We start from the raw sequence: 19,032 nt of genomic DNA, 5'->3' as shown, positions 1-19,032 counted from the left end.
CCATTCCCTTTAGACGTGTAAGCTGTTCCTAATTTTTCACACATATGAGCATTTCTCTTCTATGCCTGGCAGATAGTAAATGCCTAATTAATATTCAGAGGACAAACCTTGCTAAGAACATTCGTATGACTAAATCTTTAAACACATCCACTGATTTATTCCCTTAGGACATCTTCCTTAGCTGGGGAAGGCTGGGTCAAAGCACATGTGCATATTAAAAGGCCCTAATGCACGGGAAGATGGTAACTAGACAGGGGCCCCCATAGGCTGGAAAAGGCCTGGTTACCACACTCTTGAGGGGGCCCTGGTGCTTGGTGGGCCCCCTATGGCCTATTATCTTCAGGAAGCAGGGTCCAGGCTGCTGTCCTTCTGTCTTCCCAGGGCAATGTGACAATACTCTCCTGTTGCTCAGTATGTTCGCCCCCACCATCTGCCCGGTGCCTGCTTGATCTGAGCTCTTTGGACCCTCTCAACCTCACCTCATATCAGAAAAAGGGCCAGGTCATTATCAATGAATAACTCTGCAGTAAGAAAAGCTTGCCTTGGTTTTGCTCTGTGACTCTGGGCAAGCTACTGAAGCTCCCTAAACCACACTTTCTGCATCTGTAAAATGGGCAGAATAACAAGAGCACTTACCTCATTGGGTTATTTTGAAGATTCTGTGAGACAAACCTAAGACGTGTTTCACACGGTGTCTGACACATCCTAGGCACTCAGTAATTATTGTAATCCTGCGCTGATCAATATGGTAGCCAGCAGCCATGTATGGTTATTTCCATTTAAATGAATGAAAGGTATGTGAGAAGAACAATTCAGTTCCTCCGTCTCACCAGCCGTATCCCAAGGGCTCCACAGCCACACATGGCTCCTGGCTAGCTTCCTGGGCAGCACAGACTTCTCTGCGGAAGGTTCTGCAGATGGCGCTGTGCTGGACGCCTTACCCAGCTAGTGGCCAGGCCTGAGCCAGAAACACCCAGGAAGGACGGGACTCCCAGCAGCTGACCCCGCGAGGCCTGCGCCCTCTCGCCTGGACTGCTCAGTCCCTGCACCATCGCTCTCCCAGCCCTGAGAACCCGATCCTGTTCTGCATTTGAATTTCCTCCAGCTGCTTTTGTCACCTCATCTATCAGAGATCCTAAGGAAAACAAACATTGCAAAGCTCGTGGTCGCCTTGAATATGCTTTTGCGGGTGTAAGTTTGTTATCGTAGCTCAGTGAATTAGTTCTGCTGTTAATGGGTCACTGAGCTGAGGGGTTCCTTTAAAAAAACAACAGTAAATCAATCACCCTTTAGATCTGTACAAAGGGGAACAAAAAAAGATTTAGTTTATGGGGGTCTGGTAGCTAGTGGCAGCTCCGAGGCTCCTAAGAGGCCGGCAAACTTCCAAACTCATGTTATTGTTTATTTTCCATGTACATCGAGCTGGCCAAGAAAAGGTGCTACAGAAATGGAACGTAAGCAGGGCTGTGTGAGGGGACAGGGCACTGCATGTGGGATGGCAGCCGGGCTGGGAATGGGAGCCCAGTGGGAACCCGCTTTTGAGGAAATACCCAGCACTCTGGCCCCTTTTAGAGACCTGAACCCACAGCCTCTTTCTGGTGCCAGGGTGGGTTACGGACTCTTCAAGAGACCCCAGGTTTGGCCTGTAGGAACCCGAGGCCCCCAGAGGTCACCGCCCAAACGGGGAAGCAGAAGACCCTTGGGGGTCATCTAACGCACTGCATTCTAGCAGCAAATCTTCTTTCCACATGCAATCTGAAGCAAAGCCCCAACAGGAATGAAAAATACTTGGAGGGGGCCTCCCTGGTTCAAGTGGAAATAGAAGCATAGAGCCCCACCCAGGGCATTCCTGTACCTCCCACGAGGCATCTCTGTGGAGCCGAGTGTGAAAACCACCCAGGTTGCTCCGTTTCCCACTCACGCATCATCTAGGTCTTTTTTGAAGAGTGGCACCATTGTAGAGGGGAAAAAAGGCCTAGAGTCAGATGCGTGACCTGTGGCAAATAACTTCAGAGAGTCCCAGCACTGTCATCTGTACAGTGTGGACACTTCCCACCCCTGAGAATTGGGGTTAGAATGAAATGAGATGGTGTATAATAAAAATCCTTTATGGACAATAAACTTTTATATAAGTGGAAACATTGTTACTGATCAGAATCAATTTTATAGACTTATTATATGAGAATTCATTCATGTTCTTCTGTCCCTGACTCCCTCCCTCCCTTTCTTTCTAAGACACATTTATGAAGCATGCAGGCCTGGTTCTAGGTGCTAGGAACACAGTGATGGATTAGAGATAATCTCCGTCTTCGCAGGACTCATTTGTGGCAGAAAGAGGCACCTACATTGAATATTATAATAGAGTTTTGCAGATCCTGCCTTACACAAGGGCTCTTGGCTTTACCGGGCCAGCGGTGAGGGCTGTGACTTCTTAGAGAGAGGGGTGTCTTGTTCTAACTGGCAGAAAGTGTTAAAAGGGCTAGACGTGGTCTTGCTATATGCTAGAAGGAAGTACGGGGCATCCTAGAACCCAATGAGTGAACCCTTAATACTGTTACTGACAGAATAAAAAGGGCTTTGATAAGACGTGTGCAGCTACAAAAAGTATCAATCCGTGTAATCATTATGTATTTAAAAACTAAAAGCAACTCTCTCTCTCTCTCGCTCTCTGGTAATAAAATAGTAAAGGAGAGTATAAGAGTTTTGTCGGGTTTTTTGAAAGGTTCAAAAACCACCCGCTGCAAGAATGTATTCTGAGAAGAATACAGCTGCAAAACCAAGAGGATCCTTGGAGATCGAGTCTAAAGAGCCCATTTCCTTGGGAAAACAGAGGATGCAATAGACTGAAAGGTGTTGGGTAAACTAGTGGCGGAGCCAGGCCTTCTACTCAGGTTTCCTGACTATCAGCCCCAGTCGGCTTCCCAGTGTGTGTCTTCCTGAGGACCTTTCAGATGAAACATCGCCCGAGTACACTTGAGGACTTCACGGAAGGGTTGGTATTCTGGTCATATGGGATGAGGCCTTTCTTGGGAAGAAGACACATCAGCATCGGTAAAGACCTTGCGCAAAGCTACTGTGAGTCAGGCCTGGAGCCCGTATCTGACACCCAGCCCTATGCACCCTGCAGACAGTAGCGCCCTACCTGCGTAGCTCATGAAGTTGTTGTAAGGAGTGTTGAAGAAGCTATGAAAGCCACAGGTGTCATTTCCTGGCCCCGGGTCACCGCAGGACTTGTATTTCGGGGCCGGGTTGGTGTCGCTGCAGAGGTCTCCGGTCTCAAAGGAGGGCTCGGTCTCCATGCAGGGGTCACTGCAAGACTGGATTTCCGAGATGCCTCGGAAGATGTGGTAGAGGCCCAGGCTGTGCCCGATCTCATGGATCATGGTGTGGGTATGCCCCGGAATTCCGTAGAAAGAGGGGTTCAAGACAATGCCACCTGCAGGGTGAAAATCAGAGCTTTAAACAAGCCGGACACTTTGCTTCCTGGTTCAGGAATCCCCCAATACGTGGGTGCTGCCCAAAGTAACCACAGGCTTCTCCACCTTATGCCTCCACTGCCCGAGGAGCTGTTATGACTTGTAATGTGAATCACTGATTTAGTAGGAAGCAGTCTCACAAGTCATTTTATGCAATCCCTTCACTTTCAGATGAAGACACCCGTGCCTGAAGGAGTGAGGCAACTTACCCAGAGTGATTTCAAACTACTTCAAAGAGGTGGCATGATCAGCACTCAAGGACTTTGATTTCTGGGCTAGTAGACATCTCTGCTCCAACTTCTTCCTCAGAAAATCAGTTACACCCTGATTTATAAATATTCTACACACTTTTGTTTATGTGAAGGCCTCAAGGTCAGACGCCTTGGTTTCCGTTCTCATTTTGCCTTCACTAACTCTGTGACACTGAGCAAGTCAATTGCCCCCTCTGAATCCCATTCCTCCATCTGTATAGTCTATAGAGAGTGGACATGCATGAAGGCCAGCACCACGTTGCACTTGCTATTACAACAGTGGCCCAAAGCCAGTATTTCTTGAGCATTATTATGTCTCCTCAGGCCCTGGGCTGAGTGTATCTTGTGTGTATCATCACAGTCATTTACAACGCAATGGGACAGGCACTGATTCACAGAGAGGAGAAGTGCCTGGCCCATGATCAAGAGTTAGTCGGTGTGAGGTTCAAATCTGAACCACGATCCTTGGGCTCCAAAACTAGGGCTCTTAATCTGAGATCTACTGCTAATGCCTGCCTCCGGGACCGAAACATGGCGTCTCTTTAAATGTGTGTTCAATGTTCGCTGAATGCTGACCCGACAAAGGAAGTTTTGCCAGGTCTAATCACATGGAAGCAGCTAGTATAGCATTTGACATACCACGAGGGCCGTACTTACTGTCTAACTGCTTGTTATTCAAAGTGTGGCTCCTGAACAAACAACACGACCATCACCTGGAAGGTAATTAGAAATGCTGACTCTCAGGCCCCGCCCGAGACCGACAGAACCAGAATCTGGATTTTAACAAGAGCCCCAGATTGACTTGTCGGTACGTTCTAGTTTGGGAAGCGATGGTCCACATGGCCTGTCTTAGGAGACAGAGCATGGCTTCGTTTGGGGAGACAGATGGAACAGGTCTCAGCAGAGTCCATGGACAGCAGCACTGCATGTTCGTCTTAGGCACTGGAGAAATACATGTAGGCTAGCAGAAAGCCATTTACACTTTAAAATCCAAGTGTGTCTAAGGGAAGGTTAAAATCCAGGTCTGAGCTTCCTGTGAGTGGTAACTGTAAGTGCAGAGCAGCGTCTTATAAAAGAATGGTAAGAAAGCAGAACCTTGTTGATTTGCCCTGGCAAGCCTGGGGCTGGCGTGTAGGGAGTTTTATCTCAGACTGAAATGCTGGGAAGGTGAGCTCGCTCAGTCTTGGGGCTCACGGAGTCAATTAATTCTGAACAGCTCAGGGCCTTCTTCTAGCACGAAGATAAAGATGTATGAGAGGGTGTGTGGGTATGCATGTGTGTATATGAGGGGGGCAGGCAGAGGCAGGGTGGAAGAGAAATTGAGACACACAGTCTCTCTCAATTATTTTCTGTCAATCATAATATGTAACACAATCCCCTTCTCACCCAAGACTGTTTCCAGGGATGATGGTGTAACAGGAGGGAAAGAGGTAAATATATATATACACATACACATATATACACACATACATTTATATATATATATATATATATAAATTAGGTTTGATTGAAGTTACTGCAGAAAAATTACTTATGATCAATAGCTCTCAGGATGGGGAGGGGGCAACCTGAAGGACACCTGGAATCAGTCTGACATGGGTTGCAATCCTCAATTTGCTTCATATTGGCTGTGTGATCTTGAGAAAGTGAGTTTGCATCTCTGGTGAGTTCTAAAATAAACAGCCACAACAGTGGCAATGATTCTCTGTCTCTCCCTGAAGCTTTGACGTGGAGGGAATGGTGGGAGGACCTCCTAGGTATTTTCAGGGTTGCAGACTTAATGTCCAGTCTGGCTCTGGTGGTTTTACCTCATTCCCTCCCCACTCAACCCTCTTCAGAGAGTGACAGCGCAGAGCCCGAGTCCTGTTTCATTGCTTCTCTTAAAAGGTGAAATAGCTTGAGCCTGACATCATCCTGAAATACTATAACATGCTATGGATTTATAGCCTTCTGTGGTCCTGGTCCTGAGCCAGTCTCTGAAATTCGTGGAATTATCAGGAGTATTTTCCTCTAACTTTAGAAGTGTGTTGCTCAACCCTTCTAAGACTCTGCTCCTGGCCTTTGCAGTTGCTTTTCCAATGGTGCAACATTTCTGCACTGAGAAGGGTCCTTGGAGGCCATCTAGTGTAACCTGTTCATTTAAAATCTGAAGAAATTGAGATCTGGAAAGGGAAAGCATCTTGCCTAAGGCCATACTACTAAGGCAAGTCAGAGCTGAGAACAACTGTGGATTTGGACTCTGGACCAGCATGATTCCCACACATCATACAAGGCAAGTGATAGAAGCTAATCCTCCCCAAGTTTGCCCAAGTTGCACTCTCTCTTCTGCCCAGCCCCTATCTGTTTATAATTGTCTGTCCATCTGTCCATTTACTTGTTCATCATCTATCTCAGGGTTTCTCAATCTCTTCACTATTGGCATTTTGGATTAGATAATTCCTTTTTGTGGATATTGTCGGAGATTTAGCGGTATCACTGGCCTTTACTCACTAGATGCCAGTAGCATCCTCTCATTTGAACCAACCACAAATATCTCCAGACATTGCCAATTATCTTCTAGGAGATCAAATGCCCCCACCCCCAAGTTAAGATCCACTATATATTTACCTTTGCATCTACCTCTATTTGGCTAACTATATACATGGACATATACAGACACCCACTGGCTGTCTTAAAAACAACTGTGAAATGTCAGCTGTCTGAAGCGAACTAAGTCTAGAGTTTGATTCCATACAATTTCATCATTTGAAGTTGCAGAGTCCTTCATCTCCAAGACATCAGCGATGTGGAGCAGCTACTGGACTTTGGGTGTATCAGTGGGGGGCCAGGCAGCCTGAGGAACCACTGCCTCCTGCTGAACCCACACATTCTCAGGTGAGGATGCTCACTGAGTCATCACTATTCATTGGTGTAGATAATTGGAACATTCTACCCGAGCAAAAATGGTTAAATAAACTGCAGTGCCCCTACCCCACAGATTTGTATGTGGCCATTACAAATCTCATCCTTAGAAAGATGGAAATAACCTATTAAGATGCTTTTCTCTTGTGATGTTAAATGAAAAAAAAGTTGGGTGGGAAGTCATTAAGAAGATTGCTGCAACACAGAAAAATGTAGATGGCATAATATTAGGTGAAAAAAAGACAAACTTGCATCCATGCTATGATTTCAAATATGCACAAGTTAAAAAATGCATGTCTGCATATATCAGTGAACTGGAAGAGTGTGGAAAAATAAAAATTGAGCAGCTACACTGTTTGCTGACAGGGTCTGGTTCAGAAACCATTGTCATTTCTGACTTTGGTGGTTGATTTGTATAAACACATGTCTTGTTTATGGGTATTCATCATTTGAATGTAAGAAGAGTCCCTGGTGTTGCTGGTGGGTGGAATGTGAAGGAAAGAGGAGTTCTTATAAATGCACTTTCTCTTGCTTCTTTGGTGTCTTTCAGGCCAACCCATGCTTAGCTGCGGCAGCACAAGGTGGTTACCAGGCTAAGAAAATGTTTGCATGAACTAAGAATCAATGGACAGAGTTATAAATTTGAATTCAAAATACAGCTCTGCCACTTACTTGTGTGACCTTGGGTAAGCCCACTCCCTCCCTTACTCTCAGTTTCCCCACTGGTAAAATAGGCTTAGTGATATTGTATGATTTTCTTCAGAGCATTTCTTGGTGGTTCAAATGAGATCAGGGATGCTGAAGAGTTTTGTAAATTAAAAAATAATAAATAAAGGGATTGTTCTCTATTCCCATACCACCACCACCATCTGGACTGTGACCACTGTCGTCGTCATCATCATCATCATCATCATCACTAGGAAGTGTATTCCTGTACTAATCCCACTCCCTCCTGAAGACGTTTCTAATTCTCACCTAAGGGCAATAGGGCCTCCTTGTCCCATGGCCAAGTGGCTACTCCTGCCAATTCCTCCTCCGAGGAGTTTGCAAAGAAGATATTGAGGTGTGTTGTTCCATCCAGTCTAAGAATGCTCTTCAGTTCATTGACATCCAAGTATGCTCTGTAATAGAAAAAGAACCTTGGCTGTCATCACCATCCACAAAAGTCACTCTTCACATAACAGGTACTGCTCATTAACTAAGAGCTACTACGTGTCAGGCACTTTGCTAAGCACTTTATAAACATCACCTCATTGACTTCTCTCAATATTTAAGTGATATGGCCCCACGTTATAGATAAGAAAATTACGTTCTTATGAGTTTAACAGACTTGATAAGGTTGCTCAGCTTACAAAGAGCAGAGGCAGTTCAGAATCTAGATGTATCTGAAGAAAACATCTGTGTCCCTAAGGATTCTGCCTGTATTGACTAGGGGCGGGGTCACATAACGTGAGTACAGATCAAGAGTACAGACCATGGAAGAGATAGCCTATTTTCTAGTCTTGGCTTCTTTCTTCCTCATTCACTATGCACCTTGGACCATTCATTTTAGTAAATGCACGGCTGTACTGGGAAGTCTTCTTTCCATCTGTCTACCATCTCTACACAAACCACTGTTACTTGGTTTTCAAGATAAGCACCATATGGCCCAATGTTCTTAAACATGTTGTCCAAAGTTGCAGAACTGGGTTTAAGGCCAATTCTGTCTAGCTCAGAAACCTTTGGGTCATACTCCTTTGATGGGGGCATCATGCTGCCCCCATCAAATGATGCTCCATCCTGTAAGCCCCTATTTCTTTGTAGAACAGACAAGAGAAGGATATTGTACTCGAGGTACCTGCCATGTCAGTCTGACATATCTGGAATGTGAATTAACTCACTGCAGTGCAACTGTCAACTCTTTAACACACGGAACAAACACACATTGGATAAAGAAAGAGATGGTCTTGGAAAGAGACTGGCACATCCTAGGTGCTTAATACCTACGAATTTTTCCCTTGCAGAGCAAGACTCTCACATTGGGACAGAATCGCTAAAGCTCCAGATCAGTCACGGGCATACTATTCAACAGCTCAGTTCCTAAACTGAGAGAGCATCCTGCTCCCTGCCCATCCTTCTTTCAGCTCCTATTCTATGTCTGTCATCAGGTATTTGAGAGGTCTTGGGAGCAGCTGATAATCATTTCTTGAGGAAATACATCAATGAATAAATGTTTAAAAGTATAAATGAATAAGCAGACAGGCTGTTGGATGTAGTAGTTGAGATAAAGTCTACAAACAATGATATTTAATGTTGGCTGGGCCCTTCTATGTGGCCTGACCCTATGTGGATTATCTCCTTTAATCGACTTATTTACACTGAGGGAGGCAGTATTATCAGCCCCATTTTCAAGAGGAGAAAACGGACGCTTCCAGGACCTTCATTCCTTGCTAAGGTCACACAGTCAGTTAACAGTGTTTTCCTTTCTTATAATTTTGTCTCTCCATACGGGGGCTGGCACAGAGCCCGACTCGTAGAGCACACAAAGACGGCCCCCTTGTCTTCCCCGTTAGTCACAGAAGGGCCTGTGTATGGGAAAGAGTGAAGTCCCAGATCCCCAGCATGGCCTGCAAGAATGTGTCTCCACCGGTAGCCTCCTATCTCTCTGTTCCCTCTCTTGAATTTCCCAGCATGCCCTGGCAGCACCACCATGAAGCACTTGCCCCAGTCCCTTTACTCATGCTCTTCCCTCTGTCAGGGACTCTACTCCCCATTTTGTCCCCTGATGAACAAATCTAGAGTCCATTCTGGTACCTCTCCTCCAGGAAGACTTCCCTGATTTCCACGTCACCTCCCCTCTCTTTATTGCCCTTGTCCTCATCCACCTCCTATTAGTACATGCTCTAACACCATTCTAATAACCACTTCCCCTGTCTATGTCTGCCACTCTTGGTGGCTCCCTGGACGGCAGGGAAGGTGCCTTATTCATCTCTGTTTACTGAGTCCTCGGCACAGGGCCTGACACCCGAAAAGCACTCAGTAAATACAGACGGAATTGAATTTACACTGGGAAGGAGAAAGGCTAAGATATTCAGTCTCCATTTCAGCACTGTCTTCCTATGAGACCTCAGTTTACTTATCAATACCCTGGGTGCTACGCAGAGCATTTCTGTACATCACAAACCTGCACCTCTACATCCACAGGGATAGGCTATGTCTGAGACTCCAATGCCCTCCTGTCTACCCACATCTTCAAGAGTTCACGAGACCAAATGTTCATGTAACCCTCATTTCCCTGTCCTTTCAAAACACAAGTTAACATGAATTGGAGATAAAGGCGGGGCCAAGAGAGGTTGCATCTACATTGACCAAAACTTGGTTGAAGTGACCAATGTTGAAGGCAGCCACACAAGTACAGATATTGACTCAAAGTCTTGCTGCTGTGCTCTTTTCTCCCCCAAGAGCCCATCTTCAGCTTCTTAGACTGGAAGCCTCCTAAGGAGTTCAAACCAGTCTGTTCTATGATCAGAAGAGGAAAACTAACACTTATTAAGCACTTGCTAGATGCCAGCTACTCATGTTGCCTGGTCTCTGTGCAGTATTTGAAGTCACTGAGTGGGCAGGATGGCTCATTCTCAAGCCAGAGTCCTGAGTTTGAATCCAGCTCTTCCACTTGATATTTGGGTCACCCTGAGCAATTTACTGAACTTCCTGCACCCCAGTTACTCTATTCACAAAACAAAAATAACAATAGTAATTACCTCACAGAGTTGTTTAGAGGATCTGGGTTATTAATAAAGGAAGACTAAAAGGCTTACTACAGTACCTGGCATGTAGAGAAACTGAATAAGTGTTTGCGATTCCTATTATTTATCCCCATCTTATAGATGAAGTAACAGGGGTTCAGAGATCAGAGAAGGACATGGCCAAGTGTAACTCTGGAGATGGCCAATACTTCCCACAACCTCACCCTCGTTTCCAAGCACACTCAGGGCCATGGTGAAAAGAGAAACAATGTGTGGGAGAAGAATGAAAACACAGAGAAGCTGAGGTTTTCTTGGATCAGCCCTTTCCACATTATTTATTATTTTCTAATTGGTTTGTCCATTTCCATCAAGTGTTCTCTCAGGCAAAGAACACAAATGTTATTAGAGAAAGTCACCTCTTTGCCCCATTGCTCTAGGCTGAGAAAGCTTCAGGAGAGGAAGAGAAGGGTGGAGTAGGGCCAGGGGAGACATCTTAATTGGCTGTTTATTCAGTTGTAATTACAGAAGCAATCTTTTCAGGGGGTGGTATTCTTTCTGGCCCAAGGCAGAGATGTGGGATGTTGGAGCCATTCCCCTGCTTGTATGTGGGCTTTTTTTTTTATATACTCTGAGAAGCCTCTGTTTCCCAAAAGAGAAAGAATCCACAGTACCCATCCTGGCTCCTGGCCTCACTGGCCTCTCTTCTCTTCTCTCCATCTCTTTTGGGAGTGGGGGTGGGGCGCACAAAGGAGGAAAAGAACTCTGTGGCTGAAAGCTTTCCCCTGCTGGGTAAGGTCTTCCCACCTATTTAGAGACAAGCTGGGTATCTATCTCCTAAATGCATCATGGGAAAATCGTGGGGACAGGAATTCATGTGGGCATCTACCTCCTTCCTTCCATCTCTTTAAGACACTCTTTATTCCTTTCCGTGAATAGATGGAGGAGAAATCACAGAAGATCAAACTGAGCAGCACCAAGAGAGTCTAGGGAGACCAAGGCTGATGATGAGAAAAGGACAAGGACTTACTTGGGACCACCTGTCTCTCTTTTTGGCCTTGTGTGTGTAAGATAAACTGGTCAAATTTATTTTTTAAAAGAGATCATTACCCCAGAAAAAAATCAATCCAAATCCAAAACTCTTGTGTGTTTATTACTTTTATAAGCCAGTACTGCCAGCATTGGATGGACAGACCCACGTCCACAGTTGCTTTGTGTCTCTGCCGTTAGCTCACAGGGACACCAGCAGCATTCAATGAGACAGCTTAGCACAGTCCCGACGGGCACTGCCCTCTGGATCCTGGTCTCCTATTTTCTCCTACTGGGGAGAAGCCTAAACTGACGGTCTGCCTCTGGGTGGCTCTCCCAGCTCGGCTCTCAGTGTCTCTTCCCCACCACCCAGCCTTCTTCTTCCTCCCACACCCTCCCACTCAAGTTCTTACGAGTTCCTCATCTGAGAACCTCCAGATTTCCCCAATTAGGCCCATTCCTTAAGCGTGCCCATCATCCCCTCTTCTGCCTCACAATCTCTCTTCCTGAATCTCAGCCTTCCAAAATCTAACCCTCCACAGTAAGTTCAGCTTACTCCACATTTCTGCTCAGGACTACACCCCCCTGGAAAGTGGGATAATGATGTCCACCTAAAAGGGGTGTCAGAAGGACCAGAGGCAATGCTGAGAAAGTTCCTCACACAGAGCCTGGCCAATAAAAGGCACTTACTAATTACCTTGGCTATTTTTATTGCATTATTATTATTGTTATTATTATTACAATGATGATGATTAGGAACACCAAAATCATCATCATCACCTGTAGCTGGAAATGACTTCTCCCTCCATAGAGCCCCCTGCCACCCACTTTTGATTCTGGTCATTCTATTATCACCCTACTTTGTGTTTGCTTCACCGTATGAGCACCTGTCTTCCCCATCAGGCTATGAGCTTCAAGCAGGTGGGGCCAGGTCTTCATCATGCTTGTGTCTCCTAAGACTTGCCTTCAACAGAGAGAGGTACCACTGCTTGGCAGTTACTGAGCAGCTCTCTCTTACACTGCATAACATCAGAATAGGATGAGAAGCCCAGGACTCAGGGAAATGTAGTGACTTGCCAAGGGTCAGAGAACGGTCTGACAACAAACCTCTATGCACTAGGCTGTATGACAGCACCTTTGCACCAATTAGTAAAGTCATCTCTTCCTTTGGGAGACATCGTTCCCTGCAAGGGACTGTGACTTTCAAAGTCCAGCATGGAAGGGATTGCGGCTTCTGTGCAGAACCTGCATTGCCTGAATTTCTGGCTGGTTCCTACCACACTCCACATCCTGGTTTGCAGCTCAGGCTCTCCGTCTGTTCAGTCAGCTCGCAAACCAGTTCAGTGTTTTTCATACCACAGTCTATAGGAGGCTAAACCCACAAGAAGCAGATATATAGTTAAAGGAAAAAAGTTTCCAACTCAAATGGATTTAGGACGTGCTCCGTTAAACAAGGTTAAATACACATATTTTTTAATTGCAAGAATTTTCAGAGCCTTTACTATGCAAAATAGGAGCTGGTCAGATAGTGCATGAAGTGTTCCCAAAGATATCTGACCATAATCCCTTCCCCCACCCCTTCTCTGCCTTTGCCAAAAACCAAGTAAGAGCACAACCAACACAGTTTGAGAAATGCTGGGCTCAACTGGAAAGTCCCCCCTAACTTGGATACTCTCCCTAAGCTGCCTCCCAAGAGAGGTGTCTCAGTGACTCCTTTCTTCCTGCACAGCCCGTGCACCTGGATCCTACGGCGAAGATTGCAGGGCCCCTGGAATGCCAGTTTCAAGGGGCCCAGCCCCAGAGTGCCAAGGCACCCAGACTGTACCCCTCTGCCAGAACTGCATTTCAAAGCCATGAGAGCAGTTCTGGAGAGAGATCAAAGCTCTCTCAACTCAACTGTCATTAGAATATTTTCTTTATGCATCTCACTCGCTGGTGAGTGCCAACAACGTATTTCCTAAATGCACTGGCCTGAGATGGTACAACTCTGTAATAATCTCAATGAGAGAGCTGTCAGGGCCTGTTTTATTGAAAGAGAAGCAAAAGAGAACTATACTCAAAATGCAGAACAACAACAACAACGATGACAAATCCCTCAAATAAATCATGGAAGGCTTGAGTTTTTCCAAGTCAAAACATAATACATGGACTCTCCTGTTTTAAAGACACTTGGACAGAGACGTATGGCTCACAGCGAGCCCAGATCAAAACTGAGCAGTCTTGGCCTCTGTTCCCACTAAGAGCAAACTGACTTCCCTGCTGCAGAGGTGAGAGCTGAACAGAAGATCTTTGAGCAGTCTTATTGCCAAGCTTCCGTTCCCTGGGCACTTGGTAAGTGCAGGTGGGTTACGAGGATGGTGCTGGCCATGCGCTGATGCCTTCATTTGCTGAGACTGGGCCACTTCCGAGCTGGAGGCTGGTGACAGTTCTTTCAGGTTAAGGTCAAAGGCAACAGAGTGCTCAAGAAAAAGCCACATCTTAAAAGAGAGACAGACTAGGGTTCAAAACCCCCCTTTCCTCCTAAGGGGCTGTGTGACCTTGCAGAAGTGACTTAATCTCTCTGAACCTCAATTTCTTCATCTGCAACGTGACAATGATCAAATTCAACCCAGAGAGAAGAACATAACAATTCAAGGAAGCAATTCCTAAGGAAGTGTCTAGAAGAGTGCCAAACGCATGAAAAGACCTCAAGATGCCTGATTCTCTTTTTAGCTTACTCAAGGATCCAGAGAAAACAAGCCTTAGCTCCGAAGGCCTGTAGTGTCTCCCTCCATCAGTGACCCCTGGTTCCTATCACTGGGTCAATGTGTTTATCTTCCTCACCAGCAGTAGCCCTGTTTCTACAACTCATTGTACATTGCCTATTTCCAAATTCTGATTGCGGCCTGTCATTCCCAAGGAGGGTCTCAAGTCCGTGACCCACTACTCCACTTTCAGAACACACTAGACCATTTGAAAGTGATTATCAAATGTAAAGATCAAAGCCAGTCAAGACAAGTCATTAAAGCAAGATAAACCTCAGAATGTTTATTGCATCCATATCCCTTGTTCCAAATTACAAGCTTTCTCCAAGCTGTGACCAGTTCTAAAAGTTGGATTTTGTGCTTTTATCCCAAGGGCCCCAATGATCTGGATTTTATTCTCCTGCTTAGTTTCGTTGTCAGAAATGCTTAAATATTTTAGCCTCTCTTGTCTGTAAGGAGAGGCAAAGGGGAAAATAAAAAGTGCTTGGAGAGTTTATTAAATTCTTGGAATCCTGAATGATTGGTTTCCAAAATAATAGCTTTTGTGGAGATGCTTGACACACACTCTAAGAAAAATGTAACAGTGCCGATCAAAGATCATTTGAAAAAATTGATTATTCTTTCATTTGTTTATTGAATAAGTCATTGTTTCCTTACTCTCCTCTTCCTTCCCACCCTCCCTCCCTCTCTCCTTCCTCCCTACCTCCCTTCCTGCCTTCATATCATTCATTCAGTCTTTTTCTCTTTTGGTCACCAACATTCATTCTATCATATACCATGCTTTGTGCTAGAAACTGGGCATACAAACATAAAAGAGAAACAATTTTTACTATCACAGAGTTAGCAGTTTTATGAAGGAAGCCAGACAAATAATCAGATGATCACGACATCATGTGATAATACTAACAAAACCTACCACTTGGGGAATTTACCGCACATTGGAGCTGTTGATGTCCTTCCTGAATATCATTTCTTTGAAACTTTACAAAAGCCCTGTGTATAAGGTATGGCTATCTCCAGTTTTCAGGGAGAGAAAGCAGGGCTCAGTGCGATGACATCATTTTTTCAAAGTGCCTCCTCCCACTCCTAGGTGTCAGAGGTGAGACACAGCCCCGGTGTGTTGGCTGCTGCAGACCACACCCTTCCCCATTAGTCTCTTCTCTTATGACATGTGTCACAATAGAAAGCGTGCTGAATGTGACTGGAGGACCCTCGATGAAGGTCAGTGAGATATTAGTGAGGTTTTCACATGAAAAATAAACACTGATGGAACGCTGGACCAAGGAAAATGGCAGGAGCTCTAGGAAGCCAAGAGACACTGCGGCTTCCTAGACACTGGCCCTGTGGTGTGGTTGCAGAGCTGGGGACATGGGAGCAGCTCCGGAAGATGAGGGTGTAGGGGTCAGATAGGGCCACATCAGCAAGGCTTTTTTGTACACAGGCTACGGAGGGCGGAGCAGCCTAGAAGCCCTAAGCAGACCCTGGCAGATGTTATGGAAGCTAGAAATGATCTGGTTCATGTTTTCCAAAGGGCTTTCTTTCCTTCCTGGGGGAATGTGGAAGATGGCCTAGAGGAGAGAAGAAAGTGGAGAAGAAGGCATTGGCAATGGCTTGTGGGAATATTCTGAGAATATCTCAGTAGGAGAGGTATTTATGTATGGGGAACACTTCAATGCTGAGTCAGGGTGGCAGGGAGAGGAGGTGAAATGATGGATCGGGGTTCTGACTTGGTCCACTGGGTATTTCTTCTTTATCATTCTCCGATTCTCTACATCAGAGCTCCCATTCTCCCGTTGCTGTCCTAAACTTTTGGCCCAGAAGGAGAGTACCACCTGGGGTTGTGCCCCCTGCTGAGTCACTGGAAGCTCAACTCAGTAAAATCACTGGTCTGTGGCTCACTGCTGGCTAGGACCACCACGATGAGACCAGGAGATAGTGGCATTGAGAATCCTGAGGATTTGGGTGGGAGGAGAAGAAGGTGCTGATTCACAGGTGCAGACTGGCCCAGTGGAGAGGTTCTCAGACCTTTGGATCATTTTTAAAAAATGAGGTGGAAGTAGCAATTTTTAACTTTGACAAATAAATAAAGCATTTGCAGAGGACCTCCCCAACACCACTCATGATGTCTCTCATGTAATAAAATGAAAGAGTAGTACTCCAAAGGAAAGAATAAAATTATCACAGAATAAAGGACAGTAATTTAAAATGAATTATCTTCTACTAGGAACTACTAGAAACTACGTAACTCCTATTTTGCTCATTTGCTTTTCTGAAAGTGGTGGCTGGGGCAGAAGGCAAAGTGGCAGAACACCTGGTTCCTGGCAAGCTCAGTTACCCTCACTTGGTGAGCATGACTCATCCCTGAAGACTCAGGCTAGAAGTTACTCTGACCCCTATAACAAGTCAAGAACCCATCCTCTGTGTTTCCTCAGCACCTTGAACTTCTCCATAAAGTGATTATTCAACTCGCTACTTACCTCCCTGCAAGAAATTCCATGAGGGCAGAATCATACCTCCCTTGTGAAATGTTCATTGTTGTGCCCCCAGCACCTATCACTGTGCCTGCACATAGTAGGTACACATACCCATACACACTGTGGAATGGTCAGTCACTTCCCAAGATCTTTGCTTGGAGTACATAATCTCTATTTTGGTAGCTCCAGGGTTTCAGAATTTACCTATTTCCCAAGAATTCACTAAACAAGAAGAATACCTGATAAGTAAGAAGCAGCAGCATTTTGAAGAGGGGTTGGTGTGTTAAAAGTACGAGAACAGTAACATGACTATCACGTCAAATGATCGCTTTCACAACAGTTCCAGGGCCCACAGCTGTCTTTTCCCATCACATCACTTTCTTCTTGGAAGATCAAAACCACAGTTGATAAACAATACAACTCACCATGTTGAACAGAATATACACACAGCTCACCAAATACACCAATACACACACAGCCCCCAAACCAGCCCTGTGGTTTGTCTTGCACTTGAAGCACAATTAAATAAAGACAAATCACCTCTATTTCATAAGTTGTAGCAGCCACAATGTTCTAGGTACAGGCGGTATTTCATTAGGCTGTGTAGTTTGGCTCTAATTTTTAGCCATGAAAACCATAGAACTGATGTGAAGAGTGACTTGGACAATATTATGTTTGGAAAGAATAGAGCAAGAATTACAACATCATCACTGAGATGTGTTAATGTGGCAACTTCTAGACTTTAGAGTGCACTGTGGCCCCATGCAAATCACCAAATGACCTGAAGTTAGCATTATACAGTCGTTATAGTACATGACCTCTCTGGATGACCTGAAACAAGTCTAGTAACTTCCCCAAATGTGGGTTTCTCCTGGGGTTAAAAAAGAGATAGCTCTCAAAGGGTCTTGTGACAATCAAGAGTTCAAGTATGGGGAAATAATGCTGGGAAAAGCATGACATTGTATGTCTGGCTGTCGAAAGTAGAATTAAATTCAGATTGATCTTTGGAAAGATGCCACATGCAGGGCCTGAAGGCCCAGAATAAAGGAAGTAGCAGACACGCAGGCTGCCCAAGGGGAGGCACCCTCACTAGGCTACTGCTGGGATGTGAGTAGTGCGAGGAGGATTTTCTTTTAACTTGTCATAGAGCATAGTTGTTCCTTTCTTGCCACCCTGAATTCTCAGACTTCCATTAAGATGTAGGGGCTTGTAAATACTTAGAAGACAAGATTATCTCTTATTTCCCTGGATGTCTTATACCCCAGTGTCTGGCATGATTTTTACCTTTTCAATATTAACCTCCCCATGTAGAATGTAGCCCCAGTCCCCACAAGCCTGGAACCAGGATTACAGGGTTTGATTTGAAAATGTCTGAACAGGAACAGATCTTGGGAATATTGAACCCCAATCCTCCCATTTGTAAGATGAAGAATGTGGAGTAAAAAAAGGGACCTGCTCCATGCTGGCTGGGAAGTTCCTGGAAAGTTTGGCCAAGCCACAGGCACACTGTGCTTTTGCACCATGAATCCTCATGGGAAAGAGCTCTCTCCCCTGTCTTCCCTCCACTCTCTATCAGATGCTGAGCTGTTTCAGGCTTTTTGGAGTTACAGTCGCCACTGTCCTCCATGGCCATAAAAACAGTTCAGTAGTCAGAAGTCAAGCTCAAGGCTAAGAACTGCGGCTGTCTGTCTGAACTCACGAAAGGCTGCCACCACCAACACGAGAAGCTTGAAATGGAGACAGCAATCCCCTCACCCTCCACCCTTCGCCCCCAGACCCTCTGAGCACCTAAAATGGGGTAAAAAGAAAGAAAAGCAGACAGGGAAGGAGAGAGACAGAAAATGCTCCTCCTCTATAAAAGCAGAGAAATGGACGCCTGTTCAACTTACGCCAACAAACCCATGAGCAATCCCCACTGCCGTTCCCACACTGGGGTGGTGTTGTTGGAAAGTGAGAACGGAGGTGTGGACGTTCCCTCTCAGGAGGGGGAACGGCAGCCAGCTGTGAGTTTTGAAGATACAAGCTGAGCTGTGATCAATGTGTGGGAAATGTGGTTCCTGAGAACCAAAGATACTGCTGTCTGTCCTCTCCGCCCTCCCACACACCCACTGCCCCCCCCCCCGCTGCTTGGTTCCCAACCTGGGAGGGTGTCTGGCTGAGTGCAGAGGCTGTCATGAGTGGTCAGTGTCACCAGTGGATGCAGAAAGGAAAATGGGAGTGCTGACGATGCCAAACCCAGGGCGGAAAAAACCCAGCTGCCTCCCGCTGAGGCCCTCGAAAGGGCACTGAGTGTGCTCCCATCTGTCCAGGGAACTACAGATGGAAATACACATCTAGGAAAGGGGTGAGAAGGGGAGCAACCACAGATCCCAGCAAGCTGGGGGCCCCCCTGGTGTGTCCTCAAGAAAGGGTTCCCACTTGCATCAGTAAACTCT

General features: G+C 45.7%; 1 protein-coding gene across 1 annotated transcript in view; it reads right to left on the bottom strand.

The window, feature by feature from the left end:
• PAPPA (pappalysin 1) overlaps window positions 1-19,032 on the bottom strand; it is a 224,107-nt gene that overhangs the window by 162,786 nt on the left and 42,289 nt on the right. The window contains exons 3-4 of the mRNA XM_028529324.2: window positions 7,604-7,749; window positions 3,143-3,436 (exon numbers count right to left, since the gene is read on the bottom strand). Of these exons, the coding sequence (XP_028385125.1) occupies window positions 3,143-3,436; window positions 7,604-7,749 (440 nt within the window). The remainder of the gene's footprint in view (window positions 1-3,142; window positions 3,437-7,603; window positions 7,750-19,032) is intronic.

The sequence above is a fragment of the Phyllostomus discolor genome, chromosome 3, assembly GCF_004126475.2.
Source record: "Phyllostomus discolor isolate MPI-MPIP mPhyDis1 chromosome 3, mPhyDis1.pri.v3, whole genome shotgun sequence".
NCBI classification, from domain to species: domain Eukaryota; kingdom Metazoa; phylum Chordata; class Mammalia; order Chiroptera; family Phyllostomidae; genus Phyllostomus; species Phyllostomus discolor.
Note: the sequence above shows the minus strand (reverse complement) of the source record. Positions and strands in the feature narration are given on the sequence as shown.